General features: G+C 35.9%; 1 protein-coding gene across 1 annotated transcript in view; it reads left to right on the plus strand.

The window, feature by feature from the left end:
• Positions 1-21,825, plus strand: part of LOC150095635 (dynein axonemal heavy chain 8-like) — a 2,108,518-nt gene that overhangs the window by 194,588 nt on the left and 1,892,105 nt on the right. Inside the window, exon 10 of the mRNA XM_090409931.1 lies at positions 1,009-1,128. Within this exon, the coding sequence (XP_090266057.1) occupies positions 1,009-1,128 (120 nt within the window). The remainder of the gene's footprint in view (positions 1-1,008; positions 1,129-21,825) is intronic.

Genomic DNA, 21,825 nt, shown 5'->3' on the forward strand with positions numbered 1-21,825 from the left:
GGTTATGCCACAAAGTGACATAATCACAGTGACCTTCTAGGCACTGTGATTATGCAATTTTCCATGCCAGTCTGGCAAGTGGCATTATCCTTTGTGAACAACTGGTTCATTGTTCTGGCTGCTTTTTACTTAGTGCTTACGAGTAAGTTTGGCAAATTTGTGATGGCTGACCACAAGGACAGAGAGGGTATGTGAAATTTTGTTTTTTTTTGGATAAAACTGGCTGAAAATATTGTTATGCTTCAGCAAGCCTTTAGGAATGATGTTTTTGGTAAAACACAGTCTAGGTCTACAAATGGTTTTTCCCATTTCAAAAAGTGGGGACAGGTCAGTTGAACCAACCACGATCTGGCTGACCTTCAACATGCAGAAATGATCAAAACATCAACAAGGTTTGCCAGGCAATCAATGAAGATTATTGAAAGACCATTGAGCAAGTTTCTGAAGTGGCAAATTTGTCAAAGAGTTCATGCCATGAATTTTAAAAGAAGATTTGCAAATGAAACATGTGTGACTGCTAAATTTCTGCCCCATTTGCTCATAGAGGATAAAAAAAAAAAAAAAAATGTGAGTGTGAATGTTTCTCTTTCCATGTGACTTTTTTATTCCCATGAATAAAGAATCCCATGAAAGGGCAGCGATTCATTGATGTGGATAAAGTGAAAGAAAAGGTGCTGGAGACCATAAACAGTATTCCAGTCGAACAGTTCCAGAACCGTTTCCAGCAGTGGATAAAATGTTGGGACAAGTTCATGGAGAGTACTTTGAAGGAGACTAGAATATGGTATTATAAACTTTAATAAAATTTTAAAATATATATATAATTCCGGTTATTTTTGGGTGCACCAGCATACATTATAATATGTAATGCCTTAATTTATAAGGCTTATCATTTTTTTTTTAAATGCATTTTTATTTTTCTTTCTGTATAATTTAAGATTATTCATTTATAATTTTGATTATTATTATTGTGCTGTATAACTTACTATTCTCTAAAAATCCTTTCAGCTATATAACAAATATAGGTTAAAACCAGTGATACCATGTGGTATGCCTCCATTTGCTGGAAGAATTGCTTGGATAAAAATGTTGTATGAAAAGATTGAGAAACCGATGGAAATTCTAAAGGTAAGCTTAATAGATGTTCTTTCCTAAGAAAATGAATGCTGCAGTCACAGTATTGAACTCTGAGCCTGCTTTGGCTCATGTATAGCAGAAAACATTTATTATTTACTGCTAGTCTGTGTATAAGATATTTTACATAATTTAAAAGTGTTTTGCTTATTTTTCCAACTAGATATTGTCTGATATAAAATTGAGTTCTCTTGTTAAAACTTAATAGTTTCTTGATATGTTGGTTAGTACCTTTTTATCGCTCTACAGCTTTCAATTTTCCATCTGAAAATACTCCAATTTAAATAAAAATTGAAATAATCTGACATATTTTCATAAACATCCTTTTTTATTAATTTTTATTTTTTTAATGTGACTTCCACTCACAAAAGTTGTGAACCTAGAGTACATTAGTTTGGTAGGTTGAGAGAGGGTTTGATAATCTTATTCCCTGCTCTAGAGACCAAACAAACATGAAACTTTTTTAAGTTTTCAGGCCTACATTAAGTAAGATGTATTCTTACACTAGGTGATGAATTCATCTATCAACTAGAGGCATTCAGAAACATCCTTACCCATGGTTTATTTTGAACCTACATCACGTTGGTATGCTGTTCACTCAAAAGTCAGACTGGTAGCTATTTTGTTTAATTAGAATAGAGTTTCTGTTTTTCTAGAATTCTGTTTAACTAGAATAGAGTTATTAGTTTATATCTTTCCAAAAAAAGTTTGTGTAATTTTGCCTTTGCATATGACTTGATTTAAATCCAGATAATGACTTAGAAAATGTTTGCACTGATCTCAAATACCAGATTGAATTAAAATCTCTCCAGTGAGAGCAATTATTATATTAATACAGATGAATAATATGACTCTAATATAGCTACATATGCTTTTCTGTGAAATGTATTTAAAAAAGGTATTGCAGCATGCAGATATATTGGGAAAAAAAAGAGAAATTATTTTATTTTTTATCTATTACTATGTATATAACCAATGACACATTGTTACATAGTTAGAATATAGATTAGAATGACTGAATTAGATGATTGAATTGGAAAGGAAATTCACAATTTGATAGGAATCAGAAGTTCTGAATGGGGAAGCAGAGCCCAACCAGAGTATCGGGCAAGTGCAGCAACTGAATGTACATAGTGCAGAAATACTCATTGAGTTTCAGGTGGGACATGAAGAATATGTTATATGCCAGTGAAAGCTTCCCATAAGGAGAGACTCTCATTAGCAAACATAATCATGACAAAAGAGCATATTTCCAACACACACACACACACACACAAATACATTGCGTGCATGCATGCACGCATGCAGTGTATTTGCTGTGGTATGCCAAAGGAGGAAGTTCACCAGTAGAGTATCATAGAGGTTTGTTTTCAAACCATTATTGTCTAACTCCCCCACAAAGAACCTTCTAATACCTGCCCAACAGCCATTCACATATCAAAGTCACTAGTCTCTTTGGGAGTTGTGTCTATTCCAATTTAGTTATTGTTTTGTGAAAAATTCTATAAAAGGACTTTGAAAAATCCAAGTATACCACATTATATGCATCTACAATTTGAGTCTTATCTCTTACATTGTGAAGCATAACAGTTTTGCCCTTTTACCAGTCCTTTTGGACTTGGCTTGTTGCAAGACTTAAGTTAAACAAGTATGCCAAGAGTACTTCTGACTCCCTCCAGCATTTCTTCAAGATAGAATTCAGGAATGGTTGAATAAGAATACGATACTATACTCAATGGAGATCTCCTTAGTAATTTACTAACTTTTTATAATAGAGTGACATCTGAGTTGGATAAAGGGAATGGCTACATGATGCTACTGCTGGATTTTGCAAATTAGAACAAATGGGGATGGTTCTGAAAAAGGTGATATGAAGAAGATTGCTGATGTTTAAATGCTGGCCTGGTTGGCTGAGTGGTTAGTGTATCTGCTCTCCTGCCAAAAGGCTGTGGGTTCGAATCCTGTCATGGGCATGGATATTTGTGATTGTCTATGAAAATACTAGTGGTGGTGCCAGTAGATGGCATTGATGATGATGGTAGTTGTGATTCGCTGTAGTTGGTGGATTGAGTGTGGAAATGGAGTTGGTGTCCTCCCTTGGTGAGTCTTTGGACTCCTTGGAGGTGTCACTTAATAATAATAATAAATGCCAAAAAAGTAGCAAATGAGAGCTGAATCTGGTAGTAGCATGTGACTAGTGGTGTGCAGCTAAGCTCTGTGCTTGGACCACTACTGTTTAATTTGTAGATAAATGGTATAGGAAGTGATGTGAAAGGAAACATTCAGTTGTCTGCTGATGATGCAAAATTGGATAACATAATAGATAATCAAGATAATGTGAAAAGTTTGCAGGATGATTTAAATAGGCTGACAGTATGGACAAAAGATAATGGATACCACTTTAATGTGGAAAAATGAAAAGTTTTGCATGTTGGATGAAAAAGATTACAAGATGTATACTGCATTGAGGTAACTGTACTCCATTAAATTGATGAAGCTAGGAGTTGGAAGTGGTAGTAGATAGAGAGTTGAAGTTTGGAGGGCATATTGCTAAGTTTGGCAAAGTAGCTCATAGGGTTACTTGGTAATTGAAAAACACACTATATGGCCTCTTTATAGGACCTTGATATATTCAGATCTGGATTACTGTGTCCAAGTCTTTGACCTGAGTTTATTGGGGATAAGGAAGTAGTGGAGAAGATCCAGAGGTGGGTGACCAAGATGGTGAGTGACCATTACCAGGTGACCTTCCTTGCCTGTTTTTTGTACTTCTCATGCAACTGATTATTACCACCCATTTTATGTTACCACCACAATGCATTTTCCTTCTTCTTCTAATGTGTACTAAGATGAACAAAGGGATTAATAGTTTCTCACTTACCTTACTAATCTTCTGATCCTTAGAATACATTTAGACATTACTTCTGCTAGGTAGTTGTTGACTTTGTAGTTCCATATGTATTCTTTCATCACAGAAGTCCTCACATAGCTGGCAACCACCTAGATAATCACATCATGGTAACTTTCACTACTAGATGCACATATACACAGGTGCATATGTGAGACATAATAGTTCTCATTTGGGGGGAGGTTATCGACCTATTCAACCTGCTAATATGTCAGAGAATTTAATTTCATAATCATTCACAAGACAATTGTTACAAAAGTGAATCACTTGGGGAACATGATCCTACTCATCCATTTTAGTGTAAAATACTAGTAAAAATATTAACTTTAGCAATGCCACACATCTAAACTAGAAGAAAATGCCTTTTTAAAATGTGCAATGATTTCATTCTTTATATTACAATGAAAAAACAGATCATAACACTAAGAAGAAAAATATGTAATATTTTATTTTTCATTGGGTGAATTTATTATTATTATTATCCTAAGACACCATGCAGTCGAAGACTCACATATTTGTTCCCATTGTCATACACACAGCTCATCATACTGCACCTAAAACACATTCATATTCTCTGCAGACACCACACTCTTAGGCAAGGCATTTCACTCATTCACAAACCTGCATGCAAAAAACCTGCTTTTCACTCAGTAAATCATCTTTTCAACCTTTCCTCATATTCACCATTTCAGAGATTTGAAAGCCAGTGAACAAGTCTGTGCACAGTAGTCCATGTGTGGCCTAATCAAGGTCTTATACAACGGAACAAGAATCTCCTTACTTCTGCAAGTAAGTGTACTCCACATCATTCCAAGAATTTGATGTGCTATCCTCACAATTTTGGCAATGTGTCCTCTAAATTTTAGATCCTTATCCACCACACCTGTAGATCTCTCATTTCCTCTACCCCCAAACAATATATCTCCACCAAGCATAAATTCTACATCCCATCTTTGTTTCCAAAAATTTTAAATCTTAAATTTTGCGACATTGAACTGATATCCCAACTTTTGAGCCCATACACTCAATCTATTCAAGTCTTTTTGTAAAGCCACAACAACATTTGTTCTACTCCTCATAGTTTGTCCCAACTTTGCATGATCTGCAAAAAACTGAATGTCCCCATCCAAATTTTCCCCAATATCATTAACATACAGGTTAAACAGCAATGACCCTAAAGCAAACTCCTGAAGCACACCACTAGTGACTTTCCTCTTCCAATATATTGCTCCTCCCATACACAACTTGCTGATACCTATCAGATAGCAAGTCTCCAATCCAATGCACTAGTCTAATATCCAACCCCATCCACTCTAATTTGACTATCCACTTATCATGTAGTAATCTATCAAATACCAATTGCAAAATCAAGGTATACTACTGTGTATCATCTCCTTTGTCTAATGAAACCATCTACTCATTGTAATAAGTAAGTAGATTACTAACACATGGCCTCTCTTTAGCATATCTATGCTGTCCATCAAAGATAATATCACTATTGTTAACCCAGTTCTGGATCTTAGTTCACATGGTCTTTCCAACTTTAACCACAAGAACTGACAAACAGATAGGTGTATAATAAATTTAGTTTAATCCTTTATCCAAGTGTGAGCAAACAAAGTTTGCACCTGAAAATATCTTCAGGACTGGGGGTAAGGTAGTACAACACTGGGCATAATTTCATGCATGAGTTCTGTTACCTTCCTTATAAAAGGTACAATGTTGTATTCTTTCCATTCCTTTGGAACTTGACCCATTGCTAGACTCATATTAAACAAATATGTCAAGACAGATCAGATACCATATCCCTGGCACATTCCTTCAAAATACGTGATGATATATTATCAAGTCCTACAGCCTTATTAACATCGATTTTGTCTAATTCCCGATATACATCTTGCTCATTTACAGTCAGGTCTCTGCTCCTCATCAGCTGCTCTCACCTTCTACATAATGTCACCTTCATAAGAATGAAAGACCTTTATGAACTGCTCATTTAATATCTCAGTTATATTGACTGAATCAGTTGTTCTTATACCATTTTGTCCAATCATTGTCATCTTTCCATAAGCTTTTTTTTTTTTTTTTTTTTGCTATTTACATATCAAAATAACTTCCTACCAGTATTTTATTTATTTATTTTATTTATTTATTTTTTTTTTGCTTCTTTAGCTAACTACTGCTCATATTGCACTTTTGCTACCCTTACCAACCAAGTCACCCTCCTTTCAGTGTTCTTTGATCCTTAAGGAATTGATTATTACCCCTCCTCTTATGTTCCCTCTGTAATGCCTTTTTCCTCTTTATTGCATTCTTAACCTCCCAATTCAGCTAAATCTGGATACGAAGCTCTAACACCCATTGAATAACATGGATAAGAAGTGTAATTTGGTGTCACTATTTCATCCACATCGGCCGGTAGGGAGGTTAATCTCTTCATTCATCCATTTCATACCCCTTGTTTAATCTTCTGACCCTTGGAATATATTTAGATATTGCTTCTACTAGATAGTTCTTAAATATCACCCAATCAACATTGATCTCCTTTCTATCTTTCCTCATTCCATGCTACACATCAAAGCAGTCTTCTGAACTTCTTATAATTACTAGCCTTGTAGTTCCACATAAACCTTTTCCTTATGGAATTCCCACACTGCTGGTAACCACCTAGGTAATCACTTTATGGACACTCTCATGACTGGAGGGTTAATTGACACCTCATTTATAATAACATCCTGTGATGAGATTATCAAATCCAAGATCCTCAATCATTGTGTGCCCTCTTTTACATATTGCCTGAGATAGTTGTAACTCCAAAACTCGAGAAACTTGTTTTTGTTACTTCCAGTTGCTGTCTCATCATTCCAGTCTGTATCATCATAATTAAAATCGCCCATAATGATCATTCATTTCTTATTTGCTTGGCTAATAAGATTATATATTTCATGGTCACTACCATCCACATTACCAGGTTTATAACAACATTTGACTCAATACTTCATTCTATTCACATCTATTTCACACCATACTGCCTCAAATCTGCTGGCACAATTTCCCTTTTGCATCTCTACATTGTATGGATATAACTCTTTCTCTATCATCAGTAGCACTCCCCCTCCCTTTTTACCCTTTCGATCCTCACAAAACACATCATACTGTTCGTTTCTATTCCTGGCAAGATGTCATCCTCACAATTGTTGCATGAGCAAAGGTAATTAATTCAACCATTTCATTTGCCTTGTTTGTGATTATTCTAGCATCTCTGATACCATTTATTAGATAAGACTTCTCCATACTTAACTTGAGCCATTTCCTTTTCTTCTTATTCACCTTAGAACCTTCTTCAAGAATTTGTCTACACACATATTTACATCCTCTCGACATACTGACCTTACTCATGATATTCCCTGTTTGTCTTTTACACTTCTTCTCTCATTCTCTATACTCATGCTACCCACTTCTTCATTCATAACTACCACTTCAGTCTCTGCTTTCTTACTCTCCTGCTCTTTCACATCGCTTTTCTTACTTGATCAGATTCATTCTCTGTTCTTATTTCTCTACTTTCCAGCAGCAGTCTCTCCAAATGACTTACACCAGAACCATTCAAATGCATTCCATCACTTTTATACAGTTTACTTCATCCTTCAAACTTATTCCTCACATTAACAAACTGCACTCCTTTCTACTCACCCATTTCTGCAAACATAATTACATATCATTCACAGTCTTCACTCTCTGTCTCATTTCAACACTGTCATACCTGTGTAACACACTGACTACCTTTTATAATATACTATTATCTTTTATGCTTCTCAACAATATCCTGATATCCAATCTTATGTGTTGGTTGTTCCCAGTCAAGTCATTTGTCCCTATTACCATTACACACTTTTGCTTTCTTTCTCCCCATAAACAGTGCTTCAATCACTCTATTCGTTTTACCTCTTGTACATCTTATCATTTACCACACTTCTAATAATCAAATACCCATAGAATGCCACTGACTGATTTTTTTGTTACCTCTTTTTCATACAGATATCATTCATTTTTCATCTTAGCCACCCTTTCATACGTATCTCGAATTCTCTTCATTTCACTTTGTATCTGTTTCGCCTCCTGCCTCATCTTAACCAATCATTTTTTTTTTTTTTTTGCTCTCATTCACTCTCTCATTTTTATTGGCAGCCATACATGCTTGTTCCCTGTCAACGCCAATCACCATCCTACCGTTAATTGTACTCTGTTTTTCAAATTCCACTATATTTGTATCGCTTTTGTGATTCTTACTACCATCTACTGTTATGTTTATCAGATCACTCATTCGCTTTTTCAAAACATCTTTACTGCAGTTTTATGCTGTCCCCTCTTTGCTATCAGATGAGGACTCATCCTGATCTTGGTATTCTCGATAATAACTTCAGATAAAAATAAAAAAAGTACCTTACTGCTCATCAAGTTCTCATTTAGATCACATTTGCACACACCCTCCTTCCTTCCACTTTAAATATCTATAATTAATCTACATAATTGAATGAATATATTGCATACCTCACATTTCATGAAACGACAAAAATTTTAATTAAATTCCTGTAAAGACAAGGCCGTGCCATCTTTCTTTCATTGTTTTCTATATTCCACTCAAAGTTTAATAATAATTTTGTAAATAAACAAGCTCACACACGCACTAGGAACATTGCAACTGCACATCTTCTACTGCAACTCTTTCTTATAAACACACACTTATTTACCATTAATTAGTCAAAAAACTTATTTGAAATGGGGCATTCTTTACAGAAACATTTGCACACACCCTCCTTCCTTCCACCTTAAATATCTATAATTAATCTACATAATTGAATGAATATATTGCATACCTCGCATTTCATGAAACGACAAAAATTTTTATTAAATTCCTGTAAAGACAAGGCCGTGCCATCTTTCTTTCATTGTTTTCTATATTCCACTCAAAGTTTAATAATAATTTTGTAAATAAACAAGCCCACACACGCACTAGAAACATTGCAACTGCACATCTTCTACTGCAACTCTTTCTTATAAACACACACTTATTTACCATTAATTAGTCAAAAAACTTATTTGAAATGGGGCATTCTTTACAGAAACCTTCCAGTATAATGCCACCTGGCCTCTCTGTGTTTTGAAAAAACAGTGCACGTGATTATTTTCCTGCTAAATTTGCCAACAGAATATCTCATATAATTATGAGAGTGACATTTTATGTTTTTTCTCTCACAAGAGAAAAAGAAATCATTAATAGTATTGTTGAATCTGTCGAGTTGTAACCTTTATGACATCTTGATTTAAAAAAAAAATATGGAAAATGAAAAACAAGACATTGTTATTAATTATATGAAGAGCAAAAGGCTTCAATTCGGCGACATGAACTTATTTAAGTTAAGGGATATTATATCCCATATTGTTTCTTAGCCGAATAAGAAACTCAAAGAGTTTCATACCGAATATAGAAACTATATAAAGTTCGGCGATTCCAAGCATAAGCAAATACCTTGATAGTGCAGCACCTGATCCTTTAAGGTAGTGCAAGTTGAGACAACTCATAGAAAGGGTGGGGCAAGATCCAATCACTATTCTTGATATTTACTCATAATGTGAACTTAGCTCCTAGGAGCTGCATTATTGTTCAACATTATGAGAGGTCACTACCCAGACCGGTTTCGACCTTTTTTGAGGTCTCATCAGTAAGTAGGTAGACCTAGTTAATACCAAGTTTGTAGCGAACAGAACTTACATCCCTTTTATGAGAATTGCCAAGAAGGTGTCCTAATAAATTACTAATTATATGAAGAGCCAAAGGCTTCAATTCGGGGACATGAACTTATTTAAGTATTAGGGATATTATATCCCATATTGTTTCTTAGCCGAATAAGAACCTCAAAGAGTTTCATGCCGAATATAGAAACTATATAAAGTTCGGCGATTCCAAGCGTAAGCAAATACCTAGATAGTGCAGAACCAACATTATGAGACATCGAAAAAGGTCGAAACCGGTCTGGGTAGTGACCCCTCTCATAATGTTGAACAATAATACAGCTCCTAGGAGCTAAGTTCACATTACAAGTAAATATCAAGAATAGTGATCGGAGCTTGCCCCATCCTTTCTATGAGTTGCCTCAGCTTGCACTACCTTAAAGGATCAGGTGCTGCACTATCAAGGTATTTGCTTATGCTTGGAATCGCCGAACTTTATATATTTTCTATATTCGGCATGAAACTCTTTGAGTTTCTTATTCGGCTAAGAAACAATATGGGATATGATATCCCTTAACTTAAATATTGTTATTGTTCTTATTTGTACAGTGCACATTTCAATAATAATAATAATTATTTTCATAATAATTAACTTTTCATAATAGAATGATATCTGAGTTGGACAAAGTAACTGGCCACAGTGGTACTTCTGGATTTTGCTAAGGCTTTTGACAGAATACCCCATGGAACACTGTTATGCAAATTGGAGCAGATGGGAATGGATACTAAATTGGTGATATGGATAGGAGAATGGCTCAGGGAGAGATGCCAGAAGGTGGTGTATGGAGGTGCCGAGTCCAGGATGAGGCAGGTGATCAGTGGTGTGCCTCAGGGTTCTGTGCTTGGGCCATTGTTGTTTTATTTGTATATAAATGATATAGAATATGGCTCACAGGGAGATATTCAGTTGTTTGCTGATGATGCAAAGTTGAGTAGCGCAATAAAAAATCAAGCTGTTGAAAGTTTACAAAATGATTTAAATAAACTGGTAGAATGGGCAAAAGGTAATGGATGTCAGTTCAATATGGAAAAGTGTAAAGTCATGCATTTTGGGATTAAAAGATTACCAGCTGTGTACTACATCGATGTGTCGCGATGAGTCTACTGATTCCATGGAAATACCCGTAATAATAATATTTCTATTTCTTAACGATTGTAAAATATACGATTTAATTATCTGAGACATTATATGGAATTGTTTTAATTTTATGTCCATTTTGAAGTATTTCATTCCCCCCCTCCCCCCTACCATGACTATTCATGGTAACTGAATTATAAACATCTACTTTTTTATTCTTTCCTATTCATACTATTTGCTGTGTATATTTCACATTTCAGTATCTGGAATCTATAACTTCACTTTACCTGTCAAGAAATGAAAGGAAATAATTATTCTCTTATCTATATCCATACTATTTTTTTTTGTATTTGATTACTCCGATCACTGCTTTCTGTTCTTACTGAGTCCCAGTATTCAGTTGTTCAGGAAATAGCAGTAATCTAAAATTCTGTAATTTTTACTAATACTTTACTTGTTATTGTTTGTACTTAAAAAGTCTTATCTTTATGCCACGAAAGTTAGATATGAAGGTTAATATATTTTCTGACATTATAAAAAAGGAGGGAAAGAAGCTTAATTGCATGAAATAATTTTTGTGCACTTCTGTTTATATATAATTTTAATTTTTTTCTTTATTGATACTTATGGCTATTTTGATTATTTTCATAAGGAGTACCCCTTGTATTACATCATTGGCTTTTTTACTCTAGTTAGATTAAATTAAAATGTTGATGATGTGTATTTTAAAAACATAACTTAAAGGAAAGTAATATAAAAGGAATAATTTTTGACATACCTTCATAGAATCCTCAAGATTAACTTTTTTATGGTACAGCATCAGAAAACCTAAATTTTAGACCATTGAAATTAACTATGAATAATGAACTAAAATCCATTTAGGATTATTATTTGAATAAATACATTAAAACTTTTTTTAAAAAAAAGCACTCAAAATAGAGATAAATATTGAGGCTAAAAATCCGGAAATTAAAATATGCAGACTAAAACCCAAAATACACAAAAACCCTAAAACCCAAAAAATACATAGCAACTTTATAATGATCTTGTATCAAGGATGAACTACAAAATTTAAAAAAAAGGGGAAGATTAAAAATAAAGATAACACTGAAAAGATAAAAAAGAAATAAATATTATTTTTCTAACTTTTGCAGAAATAATATTTTTTCCCCCTTTGAATATGTCATAACATAATTTTTTTTTTACTCTGCTGTTTTCTCATAAAAATATTATTAGTGCTACTTTGAAAATCCCATCGGTGCCTTTAGTTTCTTGTCGGCCTGGTTGGCCGAGCAGTTAGCGTATCTGCTCTCCAGCCAAAAGGCTGAGGGTTCGACTCCCACCGTGGGCATGGGCTTGTGATTGTCTGTGAAAGTGGTGGTGGTATTTGGCAGTAGATGGCATTGGTGTATGTGATGCAGTTCGCTGTAGTTGGTGGACTGAGTGGTGGAGACAGAGTTGTAGAGTAGGTGCCCTCCCTCGATGAATCTTTGGACTCCCTGAAGGTGTCACATAATAATAATAATAATAATAATAATAATAAAAATTTCTATGTATGGCGCGCGCGCACACACACACACATACTGTTTGAAAATTTAATAGATAAAGTTTCGCTATCAGCAATTTGTATTCTTATTTACTATAAACAATCTTATTATAGTCAAATTTCGAAAACTAGTTGCAATAGTTGGAATTATAGTACACAGAATGTTTCAAAAATTAAGGAGTAATCCATCTCCTTAATCCATAACACATTTCCTTGGGGTATATCCTTACTCCTTTAAGGAGTAAGGATATATACCAAGAAGATTTTCAGAAGAGTTTGGCATATAATTAAAGGCATCATTTGGAACCCATATCACATCAATGCTGTGTGGGAACAAGGGAAAAATGTTCATATTGGTATTATTTGTAAAATAATTTACTTTTCAATTGTAGCATATTTTTCTCTGATGAAAACTGAGATTTCATAAAAAACATAATTTGAGTATTGTGAGATAACAACAATGCTATTTTCTATGTTCTGTATTCTGAAAGTAGTCTTGTTTTTCCTTTCATGTAATGTAAAACTTGAAACTTGGTGTGTACTAGGATGAACAATGGGAACTCTTCCAAGTGTTACTTTTGCATTTGCTAGTTCTGGAAACATGAGGACTTCACAGCTCATCCAGAAAATTTTGCTGTAAAAACCGTGACCATGAGATTTTTTATAATAAGCATTGTTTCTGAAACAATAGAAAAATTATCCCAATATCATCCCTTTTGCAGGTTTTTCCACTTCGTTCTACTATAAATTAAAGATGCCAAGAAATTCTATTCTTGGTTTAATCCTTTATCCAAGTGTAAGCAAATAAAGTTCACATGTGAAGGAACTTCATGATCAAGCAACTCATATATAGAGGCTAATGACTTCACATTACTTGCCTTGATATCCCATACTGCAAAGCAGACATGTATGATGCTATGCATTATGGGAAGGGTCACTACCCAAACTGGTTTCGACCTTTGAGGTCTCATCAGTGGGAGCCGGACCCAGAAGTGATAACTAGATTGAAGTAATGCAGAAGTCATATTTCCATATACAAGTAGCCAAAGGATGTCACACTTTATTGCTAAAATGCTACTTGGGCTACTTAACTATTTGTATATGGAAATATGACTTCTGCATTACTTCGACCTTGTTATCGCTTCTGGATCTGGCTCCCACTGATGAGACCCCAGTATAGGTTAAAACCAGTCTGGGTAGTGACCCTTCCCATAATGCATGTCTGTAAGGATACATATGTTATACATGTATATTTATGCATGCATTATACATCTCTGTAAGGATATTATTATTATTCAGGATTCCATGCAGTGAAAAGACTCATTGTGAGAGGTCCTTTCTAAGAAACACAAGTCTATCAAGACTCATCGAGGAAGGTCCCCTCCTAGGAAACACAAAGTCTATCATACCACTCCTTAAAAATGCATTGACCGTTCTTAATCTGACCACTCTATCAGGCAATGCATTCCATGATTGAACCATCCTCCATGCAAAGAAACCACTCCTCACCCTCTTTCTCGCAGTTTCCTTTTGTAACTTCCAGGGTGGCCCCTTGTCATCACTCCTTCCTGCTGTTCAACCAAGTGAAAGAACTCCCCAGTGTCAATCCTGTAACCACCTCTCAACAGTTGAAAAGTCTCAATCATATCACCTCTCCTTCTATCCACCAAACTCTGCAGTCCACATTCTCTCAGCCAATCCTCATAACTATCATTGTACAGTCCCGAAACCATCTTTGTTATCCACCTTTGTACCCTTTCCACAGTTAATTTATCCCCTTCAAATCCTGGGGACCAGATCTGAGAACAATAGTCTAAATGTGGTACGATCAGAGTCTTATACAACGGAATGATAACCCTTTTATCTCTGTAGGTCAGCGTCCTTCTCATTATTGCAGCAATCCTCTGTGTTACCTTCACTGCCTTTACAATATGTCCTCTAAATTTCAGGTTTCTATCAATCATCAACCCCAGATCTCTTCTCTCCCTTACTTCCTCCAATTTAACTCCTCCCTTAGAGTATGCAGCATCCCATCGATGTTTCCCAAACCTCAAGACCTTACATTTTGCTCCGTTAAACCGAAATCCCCATTCATTTGCCCATCTATCTAGCTTATTCAAATCCTCTTGCAGTGCTACCACATCTGCACTATTACTGATAACTCTTCCCAGCTTCACATTATCCGCAAACAATTGAATATCCCCTTGCAATCCACTGACAATGTCATTGATATAAAGGTTAAACAATATAGATCCCAGTACTGACTCCTGTGTAACCCCACTTGTAACCTTCTACCTCTTTGATATTGCTCCACCATACACGACTCTCTGATACCTATCAGACAGCCAATCCTGAATCCAGTTGACCAATCTGACATCCAGACCCATGTGCTGCAACTTGAATATCAGCTTATCATGTGACATCCTGTCAAATGCCTTTGCTAAGTCTAGGAAAATGGCAGTATATGCCTTCATCTAATGCTCTTGTAACTTTATTATAAAAGGCTAGCATATGTGTTTTGCATTATGGATACTAAGCAAGTGATGTGAACTCAGTTTCTATATATGAGTTCTATATATTCCCCAGTCGTGAATTTACTTCATAGGCAGACTTTGTTTGCTTACACTTGGATAAAGGATTAAATCAAGAATATAATTATCCCCTTCTTGGTATCTTTACAGTTTCATTCCTTTTTAGAAATTAGGGCTGTTTCTCCATAAGCAAACAAATCAGCTGGAAAACATGGGTTTTGCAGATGTGAGATATGCTGTCCATAGTGTATGCCTCTAAAGCAGATGTTAGGAGAATGCAACATTTTTTTTCTGTTGGAAAACCAGGTTCAAAAGCTACATAGTACTTTGAGAACCTTCATCATGGCTTTTCGCCTGAAAACAAGTTAGATAGTCTCATACTGAGATGATGGTTTTTCCATACCAGGAAGTCATGTTTTTCAGAAACCAGTCAAACCACTGGAAAATATTGTACACACAATTTTCTTGCCTCATAGTTGCTTTTTACCATAATTCCATCAAAACGGAATCATTACCTTAGTCAACTGAATCATTTTCCTTATTGAGACAACCGAGGTTGGGTAGCCAAGTGGAGAGAATTGTTGCTTTTTTTTTTTTTTTTTATTAAGTTGCTGCAGATTAGAATCCTCATACTGGCATGAATGCTTATGAAAATATTTAGGTGGTAGATGAATTTGGTTCTATAAATAGCTTAATGCACCATCACCCAGTTTATAAGAGGCTTCAAAAAACATCTTTAGTTTTATCTCTGATGTCAATTACTCTACATATGGCATTAACATATTATTGATTTACCAACTTGTGGTTGTGAACATAAAACAAAGAAAAAAGCGTTTGCACCTTGAAGACATAAGTACTCTGATAGTCATTCCTATTTTTATTTTGTTCCCTCAAAAAAAAGAAAAAAAAAGGATAGTATTAGCCACTTCAAGAGAAAGATATATTATTCTCTAAGTCATAAAAACAACTTAAACAAATTCCTCTTCAAGAGGAATTGGAATCATTGCAGACAGGCATCTCTTGATCAATATTTGTAATCTGGAAAAGAATTGATTTGATGGTCCTGAAAGGGAACATTTTTGTTTTCATACTCTTTAAAATGTATATATCTCGAACAGCATGGAACACCCTAAAACAAGGGTCAAATGTTCACAGAATACCATATTATTGTCTCCTTACTGATTTTTTTTATTTTTGAGAATTTATTTTTTTATTTTATAAAGTAGATATAACATTTCTATGCTCTTTTTTTTTTCTTTTTTTTTAAAAAAAAAGCTGTGGGTAGCAAAGTTTCTTGAAATGGTTAGAGTTATTATTATTATTATTATTATTCAGGCCTCCATGGAGTCAAAAGACTCTCGTGGGAGGTCCTTCATAGGAAACACAAAGTCTATCATGCCACTTCTTGAACTCACTGACTGTTCTTGTTCTCACCACTCTATCAGACAGTGCATTCCATGGTTCAACACCCTCCATGCAAAGAAATCACTCCTCACCCTCTTGATCACAGCTTCCTTTTGCAACTTCCAGGGATGGCCCCATGTGATCACTCTTTCCTACTGTTCTACCAAGCAAACAATATCAACCCTGTAACTACCTCTCAACAGTTTAAATGTCTCGATCACATTACCTCTCCTCCTCCTTCTTCTGTCTACCAAACTATACAGTCCACGTTCCCACAGCTGATCCTCATTACTGACATTCTACAATCCAGAAATCATCTTTGTTATCTGCCTCTGTACCCTTTCCACAGTTAATTTATCTCCTTCAAATCCTGGGGTCCAAATTTGAGAACAGTAGTCTAAATGTGGTCTGATCAGGGTCTTATACAACAGAATGATAACTCTTTTATCTCTGCAGGTCAGCATCCTTCTCATTATTGCAGCAATCTTCTGTGATACCTTCACCATCTTTGCAATATGCTCCCTGAATTTCAGTTTTCTATCAATTATCACCCACAGAACGCTTGTCTCCCCTATGTTCTCCAGTACAGCTCCTAAAATTGAGTATGCAGCCTCCCATTGATTTATTCCAAACTTCAAAACTTTATATTTTGCTGCATTAAACCGACACCCCTATTCATTTGCTTATCTGTCTACGTTATTCAAATCCTCTTGCAGGGCCGCCACATTTTCACTATTACTCATAACCCTTCCCAGCTTCACATCATCTGCAAACAACTGATTATCTCCCTGCAATCTATTGACAATGCATTTGATATAAAGGTTAAACAATAAAGGTCCCAGTACTGAGCCTTGTGGGACCCCACTTGTGGTTGCCCAGATGTACCTTCTACCTCTTTGATACTGTCCCTGATACTGAATAATTTGATACTGAATCTAGTTGACTAACCTGACATCTAAATCTATGTGCTGGAACTTAAATATCAGCTTATCATGTGGCACCCTGTCAATTGCCTTTGAAAAATCAAAAAAAATGGCAGTATATGCCTTTCCTTGATCAACTGCTCTTGTCACTTTATTATAAAAGGCAATCATATTACTAAAGCAACAGTTCTCCTTAACAAATCCATGTTAATAATAATAATCGTATGATGATATACGGCTGTGAGTCCCCTTTACGAGGAGGTACGACACGATCTCGGTATCCCCAAATTTTATCCAGGCTCCGGAACCGTCATAGCTGACTAATCAGACCTATGGCTGGGTCAGTATTACTGACTGTAATCCGTGTATGTTCACTGGACCGGTTTGCCTGCTTGCGGGATGAAAAACCCCAGATAAACTGGTGGAAAAAAAAACCTGCTGTCCACACCAAAGACCGGCTAACTTGGCTATGGCTGAGGAAGATCCTTAAGCTCCTCGTGTCATCGACGGGAATTGAACCGAGGATGCTCCTTCCCCAGGCATATAGTTGGGAAGCGCATAGCTACTAGGCTAACCGCATGGACCAAATCCATGTTGGCTCTCTCACAGATAATATTACCCTCATCTGCATAATGCTGTATATGGTCCCTCACTAATTTCTCCAAGATCTTAACAATTACTGATGAAACACAAACTGGCCTATAGTTAGACACATTCAGTCTGCTACTGCCCTTATGCAATGGCACTATCTTAGCTTATTTCCATTCCTTGGGTACATTTCCGTAGCCAGACTTTCATTGAAAAGCCAGGTCAATGGAGCTGTCAGTTCTTTAGCACCACATTCTCTCAAAACCCGTGGTGAAATACAGTCCAGTCCCACAGCTTTACAGACATCCAGGGTACTCAGTATTTGAAATACATTCTCCTCCTGCACCTCTAAACCTCGAACCTGCCCTATCCCTCTTGTATTAAAACTTATTTCTCCAGGATGAAATACACCGATAAAGTGCTCATTGAACAATTCCACTATATCCTCTGCATCAATCACTATATTCCCATTTTTATCCCACAATGTCATTCTTCCACAATCATTTCTCCTCCTACTAGCCACATAGGGAAAACATTCCTTGAATTATCTTAGGATCTTAGTGCCAATCTCTTCTCATATTCAAGTTTTGCCATCCTTAACATACTAGTCACTCCTAGCCCGAGTCTTATATTCTTCATGTATCTGCTCTCCACCCCTCTCCTTATATCTCTTCCATAACCTCTTTTTCACCTGCAGTTCCTGTTTGATATTGTTTTTCATTCACTTTATACCGAAGTGTGTCTTCTTCTTCATTCAATGAATACAGCTTACTATTGCTGCTAACAAATATTCGTTCACAATTTCCCAAGCACTAATGATATCCTGGCCTTCCAATTCTGCCCTCCATGGAACTGACCCAAGTTGATATCTAAGACTATTACAATCACCTACCTTATAATTCCACATATGTTCCCTTTTCTTTGATACTGTGACATGCACTCTACTCCTGAAACTTCTTCCCATCTGGAAATACTTGCATAACTACAGTTAAACTGATCCCAATATTATTAATATACAAGTTAATAACAATACTGGTAAATTCCCTCTTTCGGGATACTATTTCCCCTCAAACCACTCTTACACAACTTACAAGAGTTACTCCTTGTTCTCGTCATACTACTCAAGTATTGCAAAAATTTTTTTATGTTAATCTTATAGAATGAATCCCTTTAGTAACTTATAAGTTTTGAACATGTCTCCTCTTCCACCTGTTAACCAAACTCTTCATTCCATGAATCACTTACTTGGTCACTTATCTCGCAATCCCCTCCACAACCTCCTGATCTCCAGGAAACACCAGGTGACTGAATCTGCATAGTAGTCAAGATGTGACTGAAGCATAGATTTATAAAGAGGAGAATAATAACCTCCCTGTCTTTACTTGTCGGTGTGTTCTTCAACTTCCATCCTCTGAGCTGTTTTGCCAACCATTGCAATGTGGGCTCTGAACTTCAAATCTCTATCCACCATCACCCTCAAATCCCCACATTCATCAATTTCCTTTAATCCCCTGCCATCATTATAATAAAAAAAAGTATGTAATCTTTTCATTCCAAAATGTGTTACCTTACATTTTGCAACATAAAAATTGATAGTCATTGTGCTTTGCCCACATTGCCAATTTATTCAAATCATCTTGTATGATATCTGCATCACTTTTATCCACTATTGTCCTCCCCAGTTTTGCATTGTATGCAGACTGACAGAAATCTCCCCCCATTATATCTTCTGTTGTGTCATTAATATAAAAATTAAAGCAAATTAAAGAATAGTAGCCCTAGTACAGAGCCCTGTATCTCTTCACTGCTCACCCTTCTTTGCCTTGATTCCATTCCACCATACACCCTCTGATGTCTTTCTGTCAGCCATTGCCCATATTCATGCCACTAGCCTCATATCCATTCCAGTTTGCTCCACTTACATAATATTTTTATATGGAGTATTCTATCAAATACTTTTGCAAAGTCCAGTAGCATCGTGGTCTAACTATTTCCCCTTTATCTAATCCCACTATCACTTAATTAAAGTCTGCGCGGTTAGCCTAGTGACTATGTGCTTCGCAACCATATACCTGGGGAAGGAGTGTCCTAAGTTTGATTCCCGTTGATGAGGTGAGGAGCTTAAGGATCTTCCTCAACCATAACCAATGTTAGCCGATCTTGGATGTGGATAGCAGGGTTTTTCCCCCAGTTTATCTGAGAATTTTCATCCTGCAAGCAGGCAAACCGGCCCCATGAACACACATGGATACAGTCAGGAATACTTATGACAATCCCTCCAGCCATAGGTCTGAATTGTTAGTTATGCTAGTTCCAAGCCCGGATAAAAAACAGGAGGGATTGAGGTGGTGCCATAGCTCCCCATAAAAGGGGCTCATGGCTGCTGAATCACCATACGAAATGAATGAATGAACTTAATTAAAAATGTGAATAAATTACTAACGCAGGATATATCTTTTACAAAGCCATACTGGCCTCCCTGTTTAGTACCATATTCCTATTCATCCATTCCTGATTTACCTTTAGCCAATTTTTCTATACTTTATCCACTACTCCTAAGATACTAATTAATCTGTAATTTGCTATCCTGGAGCCACATCATGGAACTGTCTAACTCCCTTTCCAGTCCCTTGGAACTTTGCAAGAGCTGCAACTTAGATTAAAGATCTTCATCAACGGTTCTGCCAGTCCTCTTGTACATTCTCATAGCATGTGACCTGATATACCATCCAGTCCCACTGCTGTAGTGACATTGATATTTTTAAATAAGTTGAGTACTTTCAGTTCATCTATCTCACTTATCACATCAGCCTTTGTCACATCAGTAACTGCAATGGCTACACCTTGATATACACCTTTGCAAAGTTATCACCTAGTTGCTCAACTATTTCTTCTGCTTCTATGACCCTCCCGCCATCAGCATTGAGTAAGATTGTTTTTCATTTGTTGTTATGTGGAGATACGACATTTATAGAACTTTCTTCCAGTATAAACCAACAGACAAAGATGTCCAATAGACTAGTTTCGGGAAATACTTGCTTTCACTTCATCAAAATGAATAACTAAAAACTAGAAACCAAGTAATAATAGTTTGTTATTACTTCAGTTTTGATTTAGTTATTGTGAACTAGTTGTTACTTCTCAAGGATAGGACCTTGATTTCAGCTGGAAAAAAGTTTGTGGATAGAAGTTTAGCTCTCAGTAGTACCAAGGAAATTTTTAGTTTGAGTTCATTAGAATCAGAGGGTTGTTAGGTTCTGCTCAATGTAATGTATTTACAAGAAATCCATACTTGTATTTCTTGTATAACATTACTAATAATCTTTACTATGTCACAAGTGTCATTAAAAACTTTATTACCATAATATGGTTTGATTGCTATGTTTTTATCCACCACCAACACCCCCAGATCTCTCATCTCCTCCACCGCCTTCAAAATTTCCCCATTAATTGTATATTCTGCATCCCACATTCCATCTTTGCCTATTAAATCACAGCCTTCAGCAGTTTCTTTGCATAAACATTCAAATTTACAATTACAACTAGTCAGGAATTTGGTTTTATCCTATGGGATACTGTGACATGCGCTCTACTCCTGAAACTTCTTCCCATCTTCGCATCATCTGGAAATACTTGCATAACTATAGTTAAGCCGATCCCAATATTATTAACATACAAGTTAATAACAGGACTAGTAAACTCCCTCTTTTGGGATACTACTTCTCCTCATGAACAGTTTGCTGACAAATGTCTGTCTGACCTATCCTGCTTACTTGTTTCTTATCCACTTCTATCCTTTCCACTTTAGTTACCATCTTCTTATGTGGTAATATATCAAAGGCACCTGCAATATCAAGTCTACCACTGTATATGCACATCCCTTATTCAATGAATTTGTTGCAGTACATAAGCAGATTGCC

This window comes from Typopeltis vanoorti, chromosome 20 (assembly GCF_054136105.1).
Source record: "Typopeltis vanoorti isolate ZY-2024b chromosome 20, IOZ_Tvanoo_1.0, whole genome shotgun sequence".
Classification (NCBI taxonomy): domain Eukaryota; kingdom Metazoa; phylum Arthropoda; class Arachnida; order Uropygi; family Thelyphonidae; genus Typopeltis; species Typopeltis vanoorti.